Raw genomic sequence first — 24836 nt, forward strand, 5'->3', positions numbered from 1 at the left:
TCACATGCTCACAGCGCAGTCATAACTTTGTCTCTGTGCACGATTGACACACTCCTGCCACTGCGCTCAATCAAACCGCTCTCACCAAACCCACTACTGCTCGCAGGGGGTCTGTCCACATTGGAGGGTCTAAATCAGACACATATGTACATGCAGGTGAAACACAGATGAGATCAGCCTACATTTTGTGTTTTTTTTTTTTTTTTTTACAGAAACTAGGAGTGGTAGTATATTAAAAACAAATAAATACAATTATTAAATAATTAATTATTACTGATTACTGTATGTAATAATGATAATGTTCATGATTATTGTATTTATTTATTTTAAATATTTTGTTTTAAACAGCATCTTCCAAACAGCAATTTATCAGAAATTTCTGCCTGATAAAATATTTTATAGATTGCCTACAAAACTAGTTTTGTAGCTTGACTACAAAAATAGAATTTTGTTTCTATGACACTTGCAAGTCTAAAATTACACTCTTAAAATTGCATCATATATTCAGGTTTTCCAAGACTGTGGGGACCCTGTTTCCTCGATAAAAAATTGAGGTAACATTAAAATAAGAAATATGATTTCAGTTTTCATCTTTTTCATTTTGATCTGTTTTACCTTATTTTAAAACATATTTTGTTTTATTTAAAATAAGTAGTTTGAGTATAAAACATTGGTTGTTTTAGGCACAGTGTGGTCCATCTTGATTTGTCTGAGAGCTTTAAGAATGTTCTGGAACTCAAGTTTCAACAAAGGCGTCCCTGTTTACATTGTGATCTCTGAGATAGTGTTGTCCGAGGCACAAAACATCGCTGATGGATGCCTGAAAAGAGACCTTCAGCATATAGAGCCAGGAAAGAGTTATGAAAGATTTGCTCAGCAGGACAAAACTTTGTTCACTTATAATTTGGGCTTTTCATCCAAGTTTCCTTCTGTTCGTTTTATTGCTGTGGTTTTCGTGTAAATTCTGTGCCCCTGTGAGGACAGGCTGACCTGTGGTGGTTCCATTGGGGGACGATCTGAAGTGTTTTGGAAGGAAAACAAAAGCAGACACATCGCCCAGTGCTGTACGTGAGCAGAATAAACATTGACTCTAATTGCTCGTTGTCAGAGAATGAGAATGAAGAATGAAGGTTCTGTATTAATTTATTACCCTTTTTTTATATCATTGCCCTTCCACAAAAAGCTTGCAAGTCAATAAGGGGTTACACTAATCAAGCTGCCATCTTTACTAATGAGTTTCCCTCTATTGGTTAACCTCAGAGTCACTTCATGGAAGCAACTTTGAGCTTCCGTTGGCTGCCATCAACTTCCCCCACAATCCACGTGGGCTCTCTGGGAACGTTAGCTCAGCCAGATGGGCTGCACTAGCATGGATGTGTTCGCAATACAGCTGTTGTTTTTCTCTCTCAGCAAATGTGTCTGTCTCCAAAGGAGAGCTCAGGGCTGGAGGAGACTGCTGTCTGTGCTGCCTCGTCCCCATAGCTCTTCCAGTTCCCTCTGAACAATGTAATCGTGGAGGCGCAGGCCTTTAGTTTGTCAGAAAACAGCCTTCCTGTCATACTTCATGTGTATGTTCTCTTTTTGAAGTCACTAAGAGGTCATTAAAATGCCGTTAGATGGTTCGGTGGAAAATGTCTCTGCATTTCTGGAAAATGACCCACAGACTGCATAAGCATTTAATAACTAATGTTCAGTTTTGTATCTAATTTTTTCTTGTTGTTGGGTTGACTTGTAGAATCGTGTGATATCTGGGGATATACATCATCTGCTCTGCTTTTGCTCTCTTTTTAATCAAATATCACGACAAAGCCTTTGTTTTGGACATGAACTGTGGTAGTGCCATGCTATTCTTTAAAGTAGCATCACAATCTTTTTGTAGTTCACTAACAAAAAGAACAGGCATAATACCATGGGGTTTTGGACTATTGTTCAAAAGTAAGATTAAAGTAAGATTATTTTTTAAATGATTTGACAGACTCTTATGCTCACAAAGGCATTTATTTGAAAAATAGCCATTTATCTGGAAAAACAGTACATTACAATACAGTAAAGACGATAATATTGCTAAATATCATTACAATTTTATAACAATTATTTCAATATTTCTATTTGAATATATTTTAAAATATTACTAATTCCTGTGATGCAAAGCTGAATTTTCAGCATCATTACTCCAGTCTTCAGCCTCACACGATCCTTCAGAAATCATTCTAATATGCCGATTTGCTGCTTTAGAAACATTTATTATTATTATTATTATTATTATTATTATTATTATTATGAATGCTGAGCTTAATGATCCTAAACATTTAAGCAGTATATCTATGAAGCATGGTATTGCCACAGTTTTGTTTTGCACAGTTTTTATTTTTTTATTTTAAATTGTATTTATTTTATTTTGTATTTTATTTTATTTTATTTTTAGTAGTTTTAGAAATCGTCACCTTGATAATATCTTTTAAAAAGGCTTTTTTCGTTTTCTGTGTCATGGTTTATGTTTTAATGCAGATGTTTGTGTGGTTAATCTTTTAGGCTTAATTTAACTTAGAGCCACATCATGATGTCTGTCTGGAATGCCTCATACACGCTGGATAATGCAAATATGGCTTCAACTCTTGCTTGCCTACTTTGAGAATTAACCTTGTACATGATTGACCTAAATGTGTCAGTATTTGGGAAGTAGAAGTGGATTTAAAAAAAAAAACAATTTTAGCTGTGAAAATAAGATGTCAAAAAAGCTAACCTCTGCATGGCTCTGTTATTTTCCATCTTGCGGTATTCCAACTTGAGCTCAGATTTCACTGTTTTGTGCCACTGCATAGTATCCAGAACAACAAGAACAAAACATTTATTTCATAAATGAGAAAAATGTTGATTGAGTTTAAGACTTGGAGTTTTGACTCAGTTCCTTATGAAAGTACAAATCTGTATATTTAAGCACAAAAATTGGCGCATTTGCTTTCAATGGTTTTATATAGACCGAGAAGCCAGAATGTGAGCAAAATGTGACTTATGTTCAAATCCTTCAATGCTTTTATGTTGTTATTCCCAGAATACACTCCCTCATTAGTGTTTGTGTTCTCATTTGTATGTTACAGTGTTAGCGGCATATATTATGAAGAAATGAATGAAAAAGAAACGAAAACTCCACTTACAAAAAAAGTGCTGCGGTAGCACAAGTGATGTTTTAAGTTGTAATACCACGGTACTTTGAGATGGACGTGTGGCCCACCAATAATGTGCTTGTTTTTCAGTTCATGAAAGGTAACTTTGGAAAGCAGTGGTGGGTAGCATGTCCACATTTTCCCGTCCAAGTGATTTGACGTCACTGATTTTGGCCTTTTATTTATTAACTATCTGTGTATTCTGTTCCAGCTCCCAATCGCTCACTGAAGCTGTGACTGTGAATAGTTAGCAGAAAAACAACCTTGAGGATGTCCTCCATTCTTGCTTAAATACCTTCATTCAGGCTTCTCTTAATCTCGCAAACACAGATGTAGCCACTCGAACACGCTATTCTGATCGTCCACTCGAGGGGCCTGTTTTCTTCTGCTTTTGTGTCCTCGGTAAAAGTTCCCCCTCCCCTGCTTGCGCTCGCACATTCACACTTTACAGCAGAACGGAAGGAAATTGAGGTCTGGATTGCTGGAAAATATTCTCCCGTTGGTTTGCTGGCTGGAAGACTATTGGAACCTCTTGTAAGCTGAGTTATGTTGAAAAGAGAGATGCTGTTTTTCATTTTCTCATCCTCCATTCTGTCGGGTTTTGAAAATGCTAGTTCAGTGGAAACATTGCACGCTGCAATAATTTGCTGTTCTGAATCACATATTGATTCACTACTGTTCAAAAGTTTGGGATCAGTAAGATTTTTATTTTTTTTTTCCAGCAAGAATGCATTAAATTGATGGAAAGTGACCGTCAAGAGATTTATTATGTTACAAAAGCTTTCAATTTCAAATAAATGTAGTTTTTTAAAATCTTTCTATTCATCAAAAAACACTGAAAATAACAAAAAATATTAATTAGCACAGCTGTTTTAAACATTAATAATCATAAATGTTTCTTGAGCAGCAAATCAGCATATCAGAATGATTTCTGAAGAATCATGTGACACTGAAGACTAGAGTAATGATGCTGAAAATTCAGCTTTGATCACAGGAATAAATTACATTTAGATTCGAATAGAAAGCCAGTCATTTTAAATTGTAATAATATTTCACAAATATTTCTGTTTTTTACTGTATATTTGACAAAACAAATGTAGCCTTGGTGAGCATTATTTTATTTTTTAATAATTTAAATCTAAATTACAACATTGCATTGATGCAGTCAGGTTTTTAATTCCGTCTTCCTATTATATTATCTCCTACAGTTCAGTTAATAGAAAAACTGGTCTTTAAACCAGCATTGTAAGGTAGCTGAGATAACCATCCCTACTCCAATACACATGTAAAGATCAAAACATCACTGTACGTTATGGTATTGTTAAAGTTATTATACAGATAAGTGACCACACTGAGAAATGCCAGTTTATTAAAACTGCTCGTTTCTTTATTAGTTGAACTGTGGGATAATATATGAAAAGGCACATAAATCAACATGGATCTAAAGTATTGTGAAAAGCAATATCATGAGAAAAGGAATTGCAGTATTGATGATTGAATCAGTGCAGCCCTGATTAGACCTCATGATCTTTTCTTATTTGTTTCATCCGTTCTCTTCCCAACATATACACATCTTCGTCTCGTCTCAATCATCTCTGTCTCCACTATCACCCTCTCTGTTTGTCTCAAAGGACTGCAGGGGGTTGTGAATCAAACCTGGCTGCTATCTCAGGTAAATTAGAAACTCTGCCTGATCAATATCTCATCATTCTATGAACGTCTTTCTGCTTGGTTTCTCCTTCTTCACTTTCAGCACCACAATTTTCTGTCTGCAGAATACAGCTTTTGGTGGAGCTTGACCATAATGTATTTTGAGAGTTTCTTCCTTCCTTCTGTCCTTCCTTATTTATTTATGATTATTTATTTGCTTACTGTTTTTTTTTCTGTACATTTTGTCCAATTTGCCACTTTTGATTTGACAGTGGTGAAAGAACAGTAAATAATGGGAAATGAGATTCGCAGGATTCAAACTTGCTTGCTTATTTACTGTAGTTTTTTTGGCATTTTTTCCACTTTTGATTTGACTGTGGTAAAAGGACAGCAAATTATGGGGAATGTGATTCACAGGTTTCAAAAATGTATTTAATTAATTTATTTGCTTTATTTATTTGCTTGTGCTGTAGCAAATTATGGAATACTAGATTATTGGGATCCTAAGTGTCGGAACATGTTGTGACAAAACTGACAGTCTCATTTTTAAAATGGTTTGCTCTGGAGTGTAGACCAATGATGGGTTTATGGTTAATGATATGAAATAAGTAGACTTTTTTTTGTTTATTCAATTCTTTACTTGTCTGCCACAATCATGTTAATACCTTTTAATTATCTTCTTTTGGACGTTTAGCTAATCAGCTAATCTGGATGTGCTTTTAATGAATTACAATAAGCATTTCACAATAAATTATTAGAATTCTAATATCAAAAAATATCAAAAGCTCATTGTTCATTGGAAGGATTGCAGGTTTTCAGAAGGATTTGATTCTCTTGATGTGTGAGAGATCGTTCTTTGACAGCATGCCGACATTCCTCTGGATTTATGTCTCTCAGAGCCTGCAAATGTGCTCTCTCAGTTAATGAGTTACATCTTCACTGCATACCACGTATCTGCTCCACTCTGATAGCGCTCATGCCATTCGAATCCTGTTAGAGAAAGACAACACATGCTAATTCCACAGGCGTCTTTTGCAAAAGAATCGGCATGTTTGTCTTTTCTTCCTCACCTGCGCCTGATTGATTCTTTTGTAGCCTGTCAGAATCATAGACATTAATTATCAGGTGTTGATAACACATGATAAACAAAACTGTACAAAGCTTTGTTAGGCTGTTTTGTGGTTTGTTTCCTATTTGGCTCCAGGTAGTATTTCCGCTGTCATCAGAGAGTTGTGCATAAATGAGCGCAGCAGTGCACAGCAGACGTGTCTGTGATTTATATTACATTGATGGTGTTTCTTCAACGCAGCTTGAGCACTCGCTTTAAAACAGGAAATCTGCTGCAAATTTATTCCCTGTGGCTGTGTGAAAACAGCCTTTAACACCAATTAAAGTTTGAGATGACTTGAGTGACTAGGGGAAAAAAAAGGTGTAAACATTTATTTTTGAGAGCTTTCCCGCTTTTAACATTTCTCACACAGCCGTTGAAATAATGCAATCTGTTTCATCACAGCTGAGAGTGGTGTTTGGCAGTTCTCGTTTCAATTTGTGACCTGTAAGAATGCTAAATGTAGCGAATGCCATTTTTAGGTATTCATTGGCTTGTTTATACTGATGTTCAGAGACTGATGTAAATTGTGCACAGCCAAGTGAGGGACAAAACAAATGGAAGAAGCAAAAGAATTATTAGAAGTTTTAATGACACGTGACATACCCTGCCTTGACACTTGATGTGCTTGATAACAGTGTGAATATGTAATTATTAATACCCACATTTTTATGGTTTAAATAATAATACCACCAATTTCTGTTATTTCCTGCATGGCTTTGCTAGTCTCTAGTATCATTCCACATTTTTCCTTCTCTTATAATAAGATAATTTATGCTTATTTTTATAATAAAAACAATAGTTTGTGTATTTATTTGTATCTGTTATTCCCTGCATAGCTTTGCTGGTCTCTAGAATCATTCCACCTTTTTTCTTCTTTTACAATAAAATAGTTTAAATTTAAAACAATACAAAAACAATAGTCTGTTTGTTTTTATTTATTTAATTTAATTCATTTAATTTATTTACTTTTATCGGTTATTTCCTACATAGCTTTGCCAGTCTCTAGACTCATTCTACCTTTTTTTTCTTCTCTTAGAATACAATTTTAACTTATTTAAACAAAACAATAGTTTTTGTTTTTATGTTTTGTTATGATCTATTTTTATTTTTTTTATTCATGTTTGTCTGTTATTTAATTATATCTGTTATTTACATAAGCCATATTTTTTTTCTTCTCTTACAATAATATAATTTAAAATTAATTTGTTTTAAATAAACCAATAGTTTGTTTGTTTACCTATGTATTTTAGCTGTTATTTTTATTTATATCTATTTGTTGTTTATTTATATCTATCTTTTTATCAATCTGTTTCTTTATATTCATCTGTTATTTATATAGCCACCTTTATTTATTTAATTATTTATTTCTGCAAAATCAGTCATTCTTATAATAAACCCGTTCGAGATGACAGACGGATTGTGATCTCTGTTTATTTTCTGATGATGACCTGCTGAATGTACATTATCACTTATTTACTGTGTCATGTATCATTTATAACATGGACACTCATTTTTAATTTGGCTTCGGATGAGAATCTTGTTGCGGTGTGTTGCTGTCGGCCGTCTCAGTCTTCACGTTTGCTTTTCTCCAAAGGTAAGATGTCAGACGCCCGCGCCGTGCGCAAACAACAACAGCTCAACAACCTGGTTGCCATGGTGACGGAGCTGGCCCACCCTGGGCACACAGTGGTGGATTTCTGCAGCGGGGGGGTAAGTTGCCTTCTGACATTTTCAAAACGTCTTGGACTTTTTTCTGTTTTCTTACGAGAGTCTGTATGTGTGTCAGTAAGCATCTGTTCTCCTCCCTTGTCACCTCATGTAATCTTTGGGAGTGCTCTTGTTATTCTGTGCGTACATATAAGCCCTGATGTTACAGCCTGTGAGCAATAGGTCAATATTCTGATGGGTGTCTGTGTTCTCGTGAGCCGACTTTGATCTGATGAGCTCTTTGAGCTCTGTTTCTCCAAGATCTTTTGCAGCTTTCTCTTTCTTTGTTTTCTTAGGGGCACGTTGGGATTGTTTTGGCGTACACGCTTCCTAAATGTCAGGTAAGACTTTCTGATTTCTTCAAGTGTAGCAAGTTCAAGCTAAAGGAGTCAAAGAAGAGAAACTTCCTCCCAAGTGACCTCATTTGTTGACACTGGAAAAATAAACTGATTCCACTCCGTTTTTTTCCCACAAGATCTTTTTGGGAAAATTGTACTTTAACCAGAGCGAATAGGAAAATCAAGTCGGTACTTACTCTTCATTAGAATACTCTTTGAGCACTGATACACTTTTGATGGTTCAGTGGATTATTAGGTAGTCATTTAGATGTACTTCATTTTCTCTGCTGATTTTCTTTCCTTTTGATAAAATGGCTTTTCAAAGAAGATTAGTTTGAGGATCAATGAGCAGCTTTGCAATGGACCAGTAAACTGTAAGAGGTATTATATGCGGCATGGAGAAATATCCCTTTTTTTTTGTTATCGATCAGGTTATTCTCATTGAAAATAAAGAGGAGTCACTGGTCAGGGCCAGAGACCGAAGCTCTCAGCTTGGATTGACAAACATCGGCTTCGTCCAGGCAAATCTTGACTATTTTACTGGAAACTTCAACATTGGGGTAAGTGCTGCCTTATATTATACATATGCATGATATTTGTCTGTGAAGTGTTAGACAGATATTTCAGCAAGTATGTTAAATATATTTACAGACATTGTTGTTTTTAAGGTGCATAATTATAATACTCAAAAGTTCTCGCTATGATAATACTAACAGATTTAGGTGGCATTTTTATTCCTCAGTTATTGTTTTTGTTTTTTTGTTGTAGGAAATGGTTTGTAATTCATCCAGCATTTGTCCTATTTGTGCTACTGTGATTGTTTGATTTAATCATCATTGGTAGCACGATTTATTGTAAAACTTTTTTTTTTTTCTTTTCAGTTGGTCAGAACAAAACTGGCAGCCATGTTACTTACTTGTTCAGATTACATTTTCTTGTGAAAATTCTTACTTTGGAAATACTTCCAAGATGTAGTATCTGTAATTGCGAAGTACAGTGAACTGGTGCATTGACTGACAGCCCACACATAGACCTCAAAACATTAGATTCATCCGTGCTGAGGAGCCGTGCCAATGCTCAACCACAAATAACTGCAATTGCAGGTTTCAAACTGAGATTTACATTTACATTTAGTCATTTAGCAGACGCTTTTATCCAAAGCAACTTACAAATGAGGACAATAGAAGCAATACAAACCAACAAAAGGGCGAGATGGCGACAAAGAATTAGATTTTCAATCCCTTATTTTCAGCGTGCTCTCAGACATTTGGACCCCCATAGCCTTTCATCGATAATTGGTTTTGTAATGTTTGCTTACAACGTTTGTTCTTGCTATGGAACAGTTTCAATAATTTCACATTAAGAACATACATTTTTGCCAGAAGGTATAGGTTGTCCCTTCATTTGCATTGTAAAGCCTGTTTAAAAGAATGGATTCTGGCACTCCATAGTTGCAGCATGTTTGATTCTCCCTGCCATCCATATTAATTATGCTGTTAACCCTCATGTTTGTCGTTCATTTAATTTCAAAAGCGAGTGGGTTTCTCATTTCTGCATTTTGAGTGATGAAATTAACTCTTTGACATGAGCCTATCCAACATACCCAAACAGACTGCATTCAGTTTTTCCATAATTTTTCATTTGCTCAAGTGTTGTAGTCACAAACTTATTAGAAATGAGACAGCAAGTTTCTATTACAGAATCTAGCTGGATTGTACCTGTGTTAAGCACTCTCTGACCTTATTTAAGACAGACAGAAATATATTTGCTTTTTATAATATATTAATACTAATACTATTTATTTTTCATACAGCATTGGCAAACAGTTTTGGCTTGTTTCAAGCAGAAACCTCTCAGAATGTTGTTACAGTGTGCCAATGTGGTAAAAAATAAACTTAATGCAAGATATTTTATCTGAAAACAGTTTTCAGATAAAAATACTGATTAATAAACAGATTTTTTGCTGTGTAATCTTTGAGGGACACTGCTGTCTTTGTAATAAATGAGGGAGTATGTGCTTGCTGCAGTTCTTGTGTTTGTTTCTGGCAGTAATGAGATGTTTGGGCCTGCAGCCCTTGGCCTCATCTCCACAGAGAGCTGCGGATGCAGTATTGAGCTTCACACGCGGCCGAAGTTGGGGGATTATCTGCTGCCCACACAAAGGGGCTTTATCAAACCTTTACTGTTTCCCAAAACTAATACCTCTATGTAGAACTTCTTTTGGGAAACTAGCACAATCATAAAAAAAAGAACATGCAAGATTTATATCGAACAGTCACCTAAAACAAATTTGTCAAAATTACCATCCTAGGTTGATCTAGTTTTTTTTTTTCTTTCCCACACACATTTTCCTATGTGGAGGTGAAATATTCCTTGACTTACATCAGCAGTAAGTGATAAAAGTGTAATCAGACTATTTTAGCACCTGTGCAAGCGATAGGACATTTTTTTGATCGCATTAAGTTGTTAAACATTAACTATCTTCTGGTTTATAACATCACACAGCAGTGGATAGAGAAAGTGCTTGTCTCTAGATTCTTGAAAAATCTGAAAATATCAGGGACATTTTAAAATTGTGGTTTACATGCTTGAAAATAACACGGTGATATATAGATAGATATAATATATTATATATACATTTTTTTTTTTTTTTAGATAAGTTTTGTTTCGCTTTTATTTTGAATGTTTGAAATGCTGAATACAAAAATTACATTACTTTTTGTGTATCATTAGCAGTGCTCATGCAAACTAAAAAAATGCATTGACAAATTATACAAGCTAAGTGAGTCGTCCAAAACTTCAGAAGAGTAGAATGGATGAATTTGGTCTTTTATGACTAGTCGAGTACTAGAATATTACAAAATATTCCGGAAAGTTACAGAAACTTTGAGAATGTTACCATCCTTGCAAAAGTAATATATCTTAAAAAATGCTAAATTAGTAAAAAAAAAAAAAAACCCTAATCTGTTCTAAACCAATGTTTCATAATTATTGATAGCAGTTCTAAAAATTTAACTGAATATTACCTAAATATTTACCAATATATTGGAATTGAAAATAAATAGCATTTATTATGTTAAATAATAAAATTACCACAGAATTACCAAAACCGTAAAAAAGTAAAATGAAATTATGTGAAAGAAATTTTGGTTACATTGTGTAATTAGTCATTGAACTAGTTTACGAATCAGTCTAAATTTAAATAATTCATTGGTGAATATGTATGAATTTTAATGATTTTTATTAAAATCTTATACAGCAAATACAAGTGACCGAAAACATGGAAAAGTATTCAGATAGAAAAGATTGTTGACGTGTATGGGTTGAGTTTAAAGATTCAATCCACCATCGAGGAACAGTTAATATGAAAGATCTTGAAAGTGATTGTGTACTGTGTTGGTAATATAAGACAGATTGCCTTGCTGTTTAGAGACAAAGAGGTCTTTTAAGGCTTTGAATTAGAATTTTACCTCGTCTTTGAGTTTCTAAACTATTATCTTGCATAACTCCCATTTCATTAGCATAAATGATTAAAAGGCTTTGCTTGCTAAAGCAGCACAGCCAGAACTGTGTGTAAACAGATACATATTGTTTCCCAGAGGGTTAGATACGTGAAAATAGCTACTATTCCTTTTTTAAGACCGTCTATAATAAGGCTTGTAGCTACACCAGGGAAAAAAATGACTATAAACGTGGATAATGATGTGAAAAGAGAAGTTATGGGCTGTTTGCTCAGACTTGATTTGTTGTACCTGTTGAATGATGGTGAAACAAGCACACTGCTGTGTTCTGTGGCTGTGAATAATGAACTTGCATTGTAGTCATGAAGCTGCGCCTTCCGCACCTCAGGCAAACTACTTAATTATAAAGACAGAAAAGTTTTTTACCCCCATTGAAGGGAAGAAAAAGAAATATCATCAGCAAAAATGAAGTCCTGCTCCAAAAAAAGAAAGAAGAAAAAACCCTAATTAAGAAATATGCTTTTGCAGCATGCTTTATTATGTTGCCATCCAGTGCTGAATAAATTATACAAGGAAAAACAAGCATTGAGGCTGACGTTAAACTCTTTGTCAATGTCGTTATATTTTCAATGCTTTAATCATTTATTTTGTTTGCAGGATCCTTCAGTACAAGAGACCTCACAAAACTAATGCGAATTCCACTTTATTTGCTTGCAAAGGAAAAACAAACTTGAGCTTCTTTCCCATGCTAAACAACATTCATCTGATCTCTTTGGTGACAGCCCACAAGCTTTGTCTCATTATGAATGATAAATTCATTCTAGAGACAGAGCATCCGACATTCCGAAGAATGAATGTGATGTGTTTTTCAACCTCTTTCCATTTGTAAAAAAAAAAGAAAAAAAAAAAGAATCTGGCCTAATCGCTTTACCAAAGAATGCCAAGAATGATTTCATGTTAAGCTCAAGTGTAATTGCTTTACAGTATTATTCCCTCAGTAAACATTCACCCACAAATATTAAAAAACAATATTTTAAAGTTATTTTCTATTGACCTGTTCTCACTAAAAATTTTTGGATTTTTTTACATTTTATTTATTTATTGATTTTTGGTTTGGTTTGGAATTTTTTTATATGCTTTGGTTTCTGTTTTCCTTTTTTTATGGTTTTGTTTAGTTTTTTGCTTTGATAGGAGAACAGTTCATTTTGTGCACAAGAAGCATAAAAGCCAACAGTAATCATGCAGATCAAAAAGACACGATAATGTGTTTTAGATATATTTATACTTTATTGCAAAGCTCTATATTATTACTGTCAGTACACTGTTATTGTGTTAGTTATTATATCTCCTATTCCTTTATCATCCTATCACTATATAGCTACATAGAAGTCATGTATTTTATCAGATCTTGTATTTTGTGTTAAAGTGAGTAATATCTTTTCTCAGTTGTGCTACATCTTGCATTAAAGCATTTGCCAGAATACTTTTTCATTTTGCCTTTGGTGTGAATAGACTTGTCTGAAAAAGGCCTTATTGCTGTACTTTGTACCTGAAGTCGTACACTAGTTGTGCATTGATTTACTCTTTAAAGTCTCTTGTCCATCATTGTAGAATCTGTAGTATTGTTGCATTGCAATGATGTAGTTTTGTTGCATTAACTTCAGAAATTCACCTGCCGACGTCTTCAAAGCTCCAGGTTTTCACGCTCGATTTTGCTTGTTGTGGTGATGCGGTGCTCTGTTGTTGGCTTCTGACGTGAATGGATGGCCCCATTATGAGATGGTGGTCTACTTCAAAGAGCCGAAACCCTGCGTTAATGGATTCTGATCAGTACATAAGGGTGGCCCTTGAATACTCAAACACCTGCCCGGGGTTTTTGAGAATGGCTTTATTCCAGATCCTGTTGAAAAGACATTATGAATCATTTCTGTCTAATTAGCGTCTCAAGAACTTAATTACAATCCACACTGGACGCTTTGCCAATATTTCTTTTTCCTAATTTATTCCGTCTCGGCTTATAAAATGTCAGCTAGGGCTGTGTGTTTTCCCACACGGAGTTCACGGACATATTTCCTCCTCTATGGCAACTCCAAGCGGCATGTAAAGCGAATCCTCTGAGATTTGGCCACATTTCCCGGAAAACTTCTTATGGGGGATTTGAAGGGTGTTAATCCGTGGATTTGGTTGGCTGTGCGCGCACACGCTCACTGAGACAACAGTTTGCATTATTTGTTCCAGTTTCTCACCCTAACAGTGATGGATATAGGCACTGGTCCGTGAGCCGAGCCGAATGCTTGATCTTCACTTGAGCTTCTGTGACGACATCTAAGACTTTTCTTTACCCTCCATCAAGCTGTTCGATCCACTTTTTCTGCTAATAGGCAGAGAGACATCTGCTGTCATGCGGTGTCACAGTGGTGGGGTATGACTGCCGCTCTCTCTCGCTCGCTCTGTGCCTAAACCACTAACAGATCAATGAGAACACGGCTAGATACAGAAAGGTGGGAAGAGCTTTGAGATGTGTGGAAATGTGGTCAAGGACAGGCGGAAAGCAGTGTGAAGAGTTTAATCTGGTTGTCATGCATTGATTTACACCACCCTGAACACTGGGAAATAGTCTAATACACGCATTTATAATGATATAACAAATTTTATTTTACTTTTATTTGTTATGCTTTAGGTACAGCAACCCTACTGGTTTAAATGTCAAGTTCCTAGTAATGTAATCTTTTAGTCTTTCATGTTGGCTTCATACAGGTTTGAAAAACTTCTGTACCAGTCTCTAAATTTGTTTTTAATTTAATGACTTCAAAAATGTGTTCTGTGACTATCAAGTAATCAAATGTTTTCCATACACCTTTTTCTCCTCTTAAGTGTTTCATCCTTTTAATGAGACCTGTAAGCCTTCCCACTTTGGTTATACCTTGACATATTTTGAAACATATTTTGACATAAATCTGAAAATTAATTTAATTACGAAAATGAAAAAAAAAAATGTTTTCATACAAGTCACGTATTCAAGTCATTGTCTGTATATATTACATTTTTAATGCATGTTTCAGTAAATTAATTTGATTCAATTCAAGTTGATTTCATAACAGTTCAAAAGTTTGGGTCAGAAAGATTATTTTTTGAAGAAGAAATTAAGAAATGAATGCAGTCATCAGTTTTTCCGCCAATCGCAAGCTATCATTCTCCAAATCTGGCGTAAACTTTCATTTAATCTCAGGCAGGAATTTTGCCGCAGGGCATGAGCATCTGGGTGGCAAGAGCAGCGAGCGCAGGAAATAATTTTTCCGTGGTTGTGTTCACGGTGTTGCCATGACAGTGATTTGTCATTTGTGGCATTCGACAGTAGACCAGCAAGGGCGACCTGATGACAGACAGTCAATGTACCAAACATTACCTACCACACACATAATCTCCAAGATTTTCGGAGCTCTTTATCATGCAAGTGTTACATGAGACATCCTGCTGTTTACACACGGCTTATTTCTGCAACCAAACCACTACGTGCGTTTGGGTTTTTTTTTTGTCTGTAGAGAATGTTTTCAGCGTCTCCTTTGATCCGAATAGATTGTCCTCTCCTTAAACTTGGTTTTTTTTCTTTAACGTGTCGTGTCAATTTTCATTCGCGCCTCAGTGTGTGTGTGAGTTCATTAAGTCTGCCCCCCTCTGTCTCTCTCCACAGCGCGAGGTTTACAGAGACTCTGAGCTATAAGGTAAGTGTTTCACCGCTCGCTTTCACTCTTTTCATTATCGTCTACACGTGTGGGACGTCACACTGCCTGATTCTGAGGGCAAGACTCTTCTGAGAAAACTTCACAGGAGAGCCTCATAATGTGCCTCATGTATGTGAAGAGCAGTGTTTAGTCATGTTCAGCTCATGACTGAGAAGAGGTCATGACAATGTAATTGGAATGAGTCTTATTAGCCCTGTGTGTATATATATATATATATATATATATATATATATGTATATGTATATTAGCTTTAATTTATATTTGATTACTTTTGTACTTCTGCTTAATTTTTTTTCTACTTTTTCATAACATTTATTTCAGTTAGTTGCCAAGGAAACATTGCTTATTTTTCATCTAATATTGTTTAATTTTTTATTTTTTCAAAAATAATAAAAACATTTATTGAACAAACTTATTTACATGATGTTCAGTTCTTTTAATAGTTCTTGAGCATGGATAGAAAGTTTGAAGTAGAAGTTAGAAATTCTGAGTAGCGAATCTGCAGTCTGCATTAAATTTTAGATAAAAAAAATACTACAGCATGTTAAATACTATAAATAAAATACTATATCTACTATACTATATAACTCGCAACAAATACAGTGCCACTGGAGTCATAGATTAGTCAGTCACAAATCAAATGTACCAAAAAATAAATAAATCGTTATTGAATCACTGAGTTGGAAAATGTTAAATTCTTTATGATTCTCTGTTCTAGTAAGAGAGGATTTTTTTTTTAATAATAGAGAAAGCCATATAGATTTAAAGTATCGACCAGTGTTTATTAGCATAAAAATCAGCTAACACTTTAGATTAGGGAACATATATTCACTATTAAGAGTTGTCCTTCAATAAACTCTTCATTTGCTGCTTATTGATAGTAAGTAAGGTAGTTGTTGTAGTAGTTATGTTTAGGTATTGGGTAGGTTTAAGGGATCTAAAATATGGTCATGCAGAATAAGGTATTAATGTGTGCTTTGTAAGTACTAATAAACAGCCACTTTGCTAGAAATATGCATGCTAATAAGCAGCTAGTTAATAGTGAATTGTTTCCTAATCTAAACTGTTACCAAAAATGATAGTTTCAACCAAAATTTCTGTACCAGTACATCTCTAGTCATAACTATAGAGGACAAAATAGAAGCAGAGATGAATCTCCATCAGCTCTTTGCTCTCACAACCAACTTTGTGAAAATGTTACTGTACAAGAAGTACCATAAGCCAGTGTTTTTCCTTCTCTTCAAGCTCTGCTGAAATAGGGTATTCCTGGGAATAGAGTGGCCATGTAGCCTACTGTAGTTGCATGTTGTATTTTTCCCAGTCTTATCCCCAGGCACTGACGGCACAGTGAGGCTGAAGTGTGAGTAATGGATGAGGTTAATGAGTCGTATCTCACAGTCATCAGTGTTCGCTTGACTCCTGCATCTGCCTCTCTCACACTGCGCTCATGGCCCCTGCCAAGATATCACCTACATAGGGGCCTACAAGAGACAGGCAGTTCCCTGAGCGTAGATCTAGAGCAAACAGACATTTAATTAGTGGTGTTTACCAAAACAAACATCGCTTTTGCTATTACTATTGGAATTTGAACAAACTGAATTATGAATTAAACTGTTAGGACTTGTTGAGGATACTGTAAGGTGTGATATTACTTTCCTATGCTATTACAGACATAGCAAACCTGGCAACCACCCTTAACACCGTTGCAACTTTGGCACAGCTAAATATCACTCAAAATTTTATCTACACACAGTTTAGATGCATATACTTTTCTTTAATTTGCAAGAAGTCAACTGGTTTGTTAAATTTGACTGGATTGTTCATTGCATACTATTACATACAGTGATTGCATTGATAAAATGATTTCAGTGCATTGAAATTCCCTACAGAAAAATCTATATTATTTTAGTTGTTAGGACTTGATTTGATTTTGATTTGTTCAAAATGAAAATAAAAAGACAGATTACCTGCGCTTCTTTCCAAACTAGCATAATCGATGCAATGTTTCTCATCGGTACGAATACTAAACATGCTTTAGAAACACTTTACTGTGTTAAAGCCTGTTTTTGAGACGTACTGAGTTATAGCATTGATCGCAGCTATTAGCCTAGAGGATTAAACTTGATAGGAGGAATCAATCTGCCAGGGCTGTTACATTCCTTTCCATCAGCACTTGTTTCACTCAGTTAATGCAAAATAATGGTTGCTTGAAGCCATCGTTGGTCATCAACAGCAGAGGAAGTCGTTTTGCGGCACTTCCTTGCAACGTTCCCTGCAAAAAATGCAATTAGATTATATTGATTAATACAAAATGAACTGGGTGCTGCTTTCCTCTGAGTTTCCCTTTAATGGATGGTTGTAATGGTTGATAAATGGTCTGTTCTCTCACCACAACCCTAACAATCTGATGCATCGATATTTCTCTGCAATGTACACTAGCTGAGTCACACGCATACTGTTTATCAGATATTTTTGTTTGTGTATGTTTATGTGCATGTGTGTTTATTGACGTGTCTGCATGTGTTCGGTATGCTATATGGTTTCCACAGGAGCACATGGTCCTGTGCAGGTTTGCAGACCAGACGGCTGTCAGTTTACCCCCAGAACGACGATTAATCGGTAAGATGTGCGTTTTTTTTAACAGGTGGTCAGAGTTGTTGTGCCTGTTTTGCTTTAGGATGGCAAATTCCTAATAGAGATCGTCCATATGGCTAAAATTTTTAGGCCAGAATAAGCGGCAGTGTTGACCAGTGTTGACTATTATCATTAACTAAAATGGAAACTAAAACCATGAAAAATGTAGATATTTTTTGTTATTTGAAATAAAAGAAACATTAACTGAGAATAATATTTATGTGTGCGCACACACACACACACACATATATATATATATGTATATATATATATATATATATATAACACATAAATATAAAACATTTCATTTCAGGTAGTTGCCAAGGAATCATTTCTCATTTTATTTTAGTTTAACTTGAAGTATTAAAATAACAAATATCTAAAATTAAAATTAAAAACTATTTAGAAATAAAAATGACAAACACACAACAAAATAACTAAAACTATAACTAAAATTAAACGTGTTGGTATGTAATATTGAAATGGGTACTGCAGTCCAAATTCAAAATATTAGAGTTGTTTCTCTCTCCCCCTCAGACTTGACGCTCAAATGGGTTGCCAGATTGAAGACACATAACGGGAATGAGTGCAACTGACAATGGAAGTTGATGAGTTGATTTATCCGCGTTTTAATATGCCTTTGGTCAAAGAGCTTTTTCGATGGATGCCGAGGCTTTTTAGGTCAGGTAGAATCTGCGATCTCTGACAAAGTTCGTTTGATGGCTTCCATGGCTGCAATACGCTATGTTTTCCACCAACTGGCAACCTGGGGGGGTCGAAATACTATTAAACTGGCAGTGGGCAGAATCACAGACCAAAACAAAAACAGACATTCCGACACGGAACACACATTTCAAACTAGAATAACTGGCTGTAGCACTGTTTTTCAGAGAAACAAATTTGTGAACTTAGCAACTTGCAAAAAAAAAAAAAAAAAGTTACATTCTGCACCTTTAAAATGAAAATGGAAATTATAAAAAATAAAAACAAATTCAAAATATTCATAAAAACTAAAATAGTTATATCAGTAATACTAAAATAACACTGTTTTTTGCACCAAAGACGAGTATAATGGTTCAGTGTACACATTTGAGACAAAATACTAGTTGATAAATTGCAGCATGGTTAATTGTTTGCTCTTCCATTGGACATTTAAAAACCTTTGTAAATGTTTCTCTGGACCAAAAGCACTTGTTAGGTTACCAATAAACCCTTAAAAAGCGTTTCAGTTGAGTATAAATGGTGAATCTCTAACAATGTATAAAACACTGTAGTGAGATCAGACACATCTCTCCGCTCGGTGACCTCTCTCTCTCCATCAAAGTTCTCACTACACACATTCAGCTTCACAGTCTCATTGTACTCTCGCATAAATCTGACGCCACTGTCATCTTTCCTTCCACTGCCCATCTTTTATAGCTGGCGAGATGACAGCCTCTCAGCCTCTTCACAAAACACATGCTAACCAGCGCCGGTGCCTCTGACGTGTCAGTCAAAGCTGAGACTTTCCAAAGGCTTTCAGAGCTAGATATCTTTGAGTTTAGATGAGCTAATAATTACAAATTGATATGATGATAAAGTTTGTCTTTAGTGTGTTTTCAAAAGGCACTGCTTTAAGTTTTACTGTTTTATCCCTGAGATAACAGAGTAGCTCTAAAGAAATGTCTGTTATTTTGTAAATTTGAAAGACCTTTCTGTTCATCAAATAATCCTAAAAAAAGTATCATGGTTTCTATAAATGTATTAAGAAGCACAACTGTTTTTAACATTGATAATAATAGTAATATTTCCTTCGCATCAAATCAGTATATTAGAATAATTTCTGAAGGATCATGTGACACTGAAGACTGGAGGAATTATGCTGAAAATTCAGCTTTGCATCACAGGAATAAATTACCTTTTCAAATAAATATATAAAATAGAAAAAAGTTATTTTAAATTGTAATAATATTTCACAATATTACTTTTTACTGCATTTATGATCAAATAAATGCAGCCTTGGTAAACATTTTAAAATCTTTCAAAAACATAAAAAATATTACCAACCGTAAACTTTTGCAAATTCATGTAAGCCCAGAAAATTTAGCAAGGATACCAGAAATATCTTTTTCATCCACTTTGAAGAATAGAACTTTAAGGAAAATTTAGACCACTTTTACAGCTAATTTAACACATATTTGTACTAACTGCTTAATATAAGCACGTTATTAAAAATGTGAGCTACACATTTATGCTTTTGCACCCTTTGGAGTGTCATTGTAAGTTATAACATATATTTATTTTTGGGTTTTTTGCAGATTCAAGGTTAAAATGTCTGTGGTAAAACCAGAGCATTAATTTATTTCATTGACTGATAATAGAACTCTTAAAAAAAAAAAAACTAGTTAGAAAGTACATTTAGGTTTCAGTAAAATTAATGAGTAATGTCTTCAGCATAGATTTCTGGCCTGTTCTCAATAAAGATAACGTTTCATAATTCATCTCATTTCCAAATCTAATTTCCTTAATCACCAGGGAAGCGCTGTATGGGACTGGTGGACTTGGACCGCAGTTGGGCCGCCGAGACTCATGGGTATTCTGTGAGGGTGATGACCATGGTCCCCGAGGGCTGCTCGCCTAAGAACAATATGTTGGTGGGGATACCGACAAGATAACACTGACTCATGAGAAATAGCCACGTTATGTCAGGACTACAAATACCTCCATGAACGGGAGTTCACTGTTTTTTGTATATTCCATGAGATGCTTGATGTTACTTCTTGAGTTTTTACTTTGGACAATTTATATTTGTAAGCATTTCATTTTAAGTGATAGTTCACCCAAATATTAACATTTTGCAGTCATTCTGATCTCCTTTTTTTTGTGAAACAAAAATGTTAGTCACTCTTTTCAATACAATGGTATGATGACAAGATTTTAATTTTTGGGTGAACTATTCCTTTAATTGTTTTCCTTTGATCCAAAAGCATTGATTGCATGGATCAATGTATTTGCACATACACACTTGAATCATGGTTTGATCTAATTGTGCAATCAGTATATTTGTTTTTTAATTCAGATTTTTAAAAGGCTTTTAAACTTGACTTCATCTTAACAATTAGAGGGATTTTTATTTCAGTAACATCTTGATTTACATGCCAGGGGTTTGTTTGTAAAAAGAGTAAAAAACCAGCATGCCCCTCAATAAATTAAACATGATTTCAAATGCCGTTTGCAAATGAGACACACTGAATTGTGTAAAAGCACCTTACACCCTTTCCTCCACCATTATCGTGTATTATGCACAAAACAAAGGAGTCTCAAAAGCCTGCTTTTCTCAAGTTATTACCAATGTAATTCTTCTTTTTAAACTTGACTTCATCTTAACAATTAGAGGGATTTTTATTTCAGTAACGTCTTGATTTACATGCCAGGGGTTTGTTTGTAAAAAGAGTAAAAAAACCAGCATGCCCCTCAATAAATTAAACATGATTTCAAATGCCGTTTGCAAATGTGAGACACTGAATTGTGTAAAAGCACCTTACACCCTTTCCTCCACCATTATCGTGTATTATGCACAAAACAAAGGAGTCTCAAAAGCCTGCTTTTCTCAAGTTATTACCAATGTAATTCTTCTCCCTCACAAGAAAGCAGAGACGTCGCTCTTGAGCTTTTGTCTCAGTGTTTGATTAAAAGTATTGAAAGTAAACATGAGGAGGTATTTATCGTGATTCCCTTGTGTCAGGGGTGGGAGAATTGGAGGGGTTAATATTTATGAAATGGTGCATGGATTAATCTGACCACGGTTATGAATATTTGATTAGGCCACGGCTCACACAAATGTCAAAGTCATGTTATTGGTCTACAACGTACGCTGATATATGAACTGTTCCCCCAGCTTTACTTTGCTGTGTTTGGACCCATACTGGCATCAAACTTGCCTCCGGTTTGCTCACTACAGAAGAGCCATGGACTGTCACGTTTGTGATATAGAGATGAGATCTGTTCCTCCGCTATGAGGAAGTGCACAACCTTTAAGCTTTGAGGAGACAAGCTAGCAAAGCTCATCTGAATTCTGCTAGCGGAGCCAATCTCTCTGAGTGTGAAAGACCGGAGACGGGGGCACCTTCCAAAGAGCTGGAATCATTTCAATGGGAAACTTTGCTTTTCTCAAGGATTGGCTCTGGGCCCTGACTACATGAAAAACAAATACATACGGTATAGGATAGAATGAGGCTAGATACAACTGCATTAATGTAATACTGGCATAAAGATATCGGAAGGTTGTTTCTTTTGTCTTTTTCAATGTCAGCAGAATTGCTGATTGTCAAAATAAAAAATATGATGTAATATGCCAAAAATCGGACATTGCCACATGCACAATGCTTGAAAAAAGGCCATGTAAAGCCCATACTGACGGCAAAAGTGTCGGTGTATGTAGAATTTTGGTGTTGAGCTTTTTGTTTTGTTTTTTTTACATAAAACATGTTGAAAATACTAATCAACAATCTTTTGCAGTACAGGCCTTTATGAAGGAGTATAATATAATGAAATGAACTATTCGCTCATTGAATGAAAAAGACATCAATTGGACGTGATGCAAAGTAAATCTGTCTGAATTTAGACCGTTTGGGTTTTGGTTCCTTTCCCATTGGATTAATTGCAATTTGGATGTATATATGGTCCTTTTCTGTATGCAAATTTTAATAATTCCCAGCAACCATTTTATATTTTATGGCATTTATTGAAAAGAAATATTGAATGCCGTAACCCAGAAATCACTATTTTCTGTATAGAGCAGAGTTACACAACAGAAGCACTATGCCCAGTTATGCTGCTGCTTTGCTTAAGAACTGCTTATGTGGGCGAAATGGTCCTTAAACTTTGGCACATAACTCTTCCCATACCATTTGTGCAGAAGTGAACTAAATGCATTAGTGCCCGAGAATGTGTATGAGAATGTTTAACTAAACAGTTGACGTTAGCCATTGACTTCCATAGTATGGGAAAAAATACTGTGGAAGTCATTGGCTACCGTCAACTCTACCAACATTCTTCAAAATATCTTTTGCGTTCAACAGAAGAAAGAAACTCGTGCAGGTAAATGATGATTTTGGCACAGTTTGCCCACCAACTGTCATTACAACTCTCTGATTGGTGGAAGTGTCTGTACAGCATCATGGGTAATGCAGTTTTTCATCATGAATTCAGCTTTTAAGCACAATTATTTTAAAAATAAGTTGAAATAATGTGAACGGATGGCTTCAACAAAAGTGTGTACCATTGAATAACAACCTTAGAATTTAAAGTAGGTCTATCTTTAGTTATTGTTAAAAAAAAAATTCTGCCCATGGAGAAAATTGAGTTTTTACTTCCGAAACCCAACTGTTTCAGTCTATAGCTCAAATCACTTACTTTTTGAGGAGAGGTGTGTTTTTTTTTTTTTTTTTTTACAAGTGATCAGTCTTATGAATTTCACATCGCGGATAATATAGCGGATGGAAAAAGTCCTTTAAGCTTGAGTTGAAAAAGGGGCCCCATGAGAATATCATATTTACTTGGGGTGGGCATTTGACTTGGATCATAAGCAACCACCTAGCAACCGCATAACAATGAGCTGAAAACCCACTCAACACCTTATCAACCATATAATGCTGTCCTGGCAAGCATCCACAACACCCTAGCGAGATTTGCTTCCTGCAGAAAATGTAAAAATGTCATTTTTATATCTGCAGCTCTTCACATGCTTTCTACAATGCTAATTAAAATCTGCTTGTGTAGCCAAGAACCCAAGAGGTAGAAAAGATGCATCAAGGGTGCTTAAAGCGCTTCTCTGATGACAAGTACATAGTGTGCTATTGCTTCCTTTACAATATCTACTGTTTCATCTCTACTTCTCAGACAGGAAAGTCAGTTTCTTCGGAAATATCAGAAGAGCAATGTGCAATTTCACCTATGGCCGGCTGCAAAATTCATGAGCAAATCAAGCCGCAATCCACCTTAAATTAATCTGTGACAAAACCTAATCAGAAAGCGCGGCAGGCTCTCCAGTTCTGAAGAGGTTGAAAATGAGTTTTTCTCCAGTGTCACCATTCATAGAGGCTGTGGACGGATCTCCATGAATTTATAGTGACTGTGTCTTTTCTTAACATATCTTGAAATGTCACTCTGTAGTTCATGTTCACCTGGACTGAAAATACACATGAAGCACATTTCTCTTTGACAATGATAACAAACTTTGCAAGGCATTATGGATTTAAAGCATTTAAAGGATAATGCAGCATATTGGTATGTCAGTGGATGTAGCCATAATCACTGAATAGTTTTACATCTCTATTGAAAAATTACACAAAATACTGCTAAAGCAAAGGCTTAAAGGCTGCTTTATTGAAGTCTTTTTGATCTTTTTCTTTGCTTCATCAAAATGTATGATTTTAATAATTTATTATTTATAATTGTATATTTTATTTCGAAAATGTGAAATATGTTTTCCAATAATATGGTACTGGTATGTTTTCCATGTACTGGATCTTTGAACTTCTTCCTTCTTCGGTCTAAAGCACATCAACATATTTCACTTTCTTAGCACTTTTCATTTAGAATGGAAATGAACAGACCTGCATTACAGGACATATGCTGTGTTTTCTGTGCAGGAGTCTTCTGTTCAGTTTAGACAAAGTTGCCAAAACTGAGTATATTAATAGGAACATATTATTTAAAAGCAAGCTGTTTTTACAGTACCATATTCTAGTGCTAATGGACATTCGCACCGCAGCTGAATGTAGACCAAATCTGTCCCCCAGCTCTCATGTGAGAAAAATTGCATCAAATTTGACATTTTCAGATAGGACCTAGGCCACTTTTTATGTATGGAAATAAATAGGACACATATCAAAATGTTGGCAATGTGGCATGTGTAAACATTCAGGTAAGAATTCATATTAATTTTTTGTCAGTTGAGTTCTGCATTTGTCATAATAATGTTCTTGATTTACAGTGAAGAAGACTGAATATGGGCAGTGCTGTGATGTCGAGGTTTTAGAGCTTGT

General features: G+C 35.2%; 1 protein-coding gene across 1 annotated transcript in view; it reads left to right on the forward strand.

Moving 5' to 3' along the window:
* Positions 1-21113, forward strand: part of LOC107684312 (glutathione S-transferase C-terminal domain-containing protein-like) — a 46762-nt gene extending 25649 nt beyond the window's left edge. Inside the window, exons 6-13 of the mRNA XM_016480546.1 lie at positions 7520-7635; positions 7929-7973; positions 8402-8530; positions 8739-8748; positions 9998-10178; positions 15096-15153; positions 17724-17793; positions 20323-21113. Coding sequence (XP_016336032.1) covers positions 7520-7635; positions 7929-7973; positions 8402-8530; positions 8739-8748; positions 9998-10178; positions 15096-15153; positions 17724-17793; positions 20323-20462 — 749 coding nt within the window. The 3' untranslated portion in view covers positions 20463-21113. The remainder of the gene's footprint in view (positions 1-7519; positions 7636-7928; positions 7974-8401; positions 8531-8738; positions 8749-9997; positions 10179-15095; positions 15154-17723; positions 17794-20322) is intronic.
* The last annotated feature ends 3723 nt before the right edge of the window (positions 21114-24836 follow it).

This window comes from Sinocyclocheilus anshuiensis, unplaced genomic scaffold (genome assembly GCF_001515605.1).
Source record: "Sinocyclocheilus anshuiensis isolate Anshui unplaced genomic scaffold, SAMN03320099.WGS_v1.1 scaffold1371, whole genome shotgun sequence".
NCBI classification, from domain to species: domain Eukaryota; kingdom Metazoa; phylum Chordata; class Actinopteri; order Cypriniformes; family Cyprinidae; genus Sinocyclocheilus; species Sinocyclocheilus anshuiensis.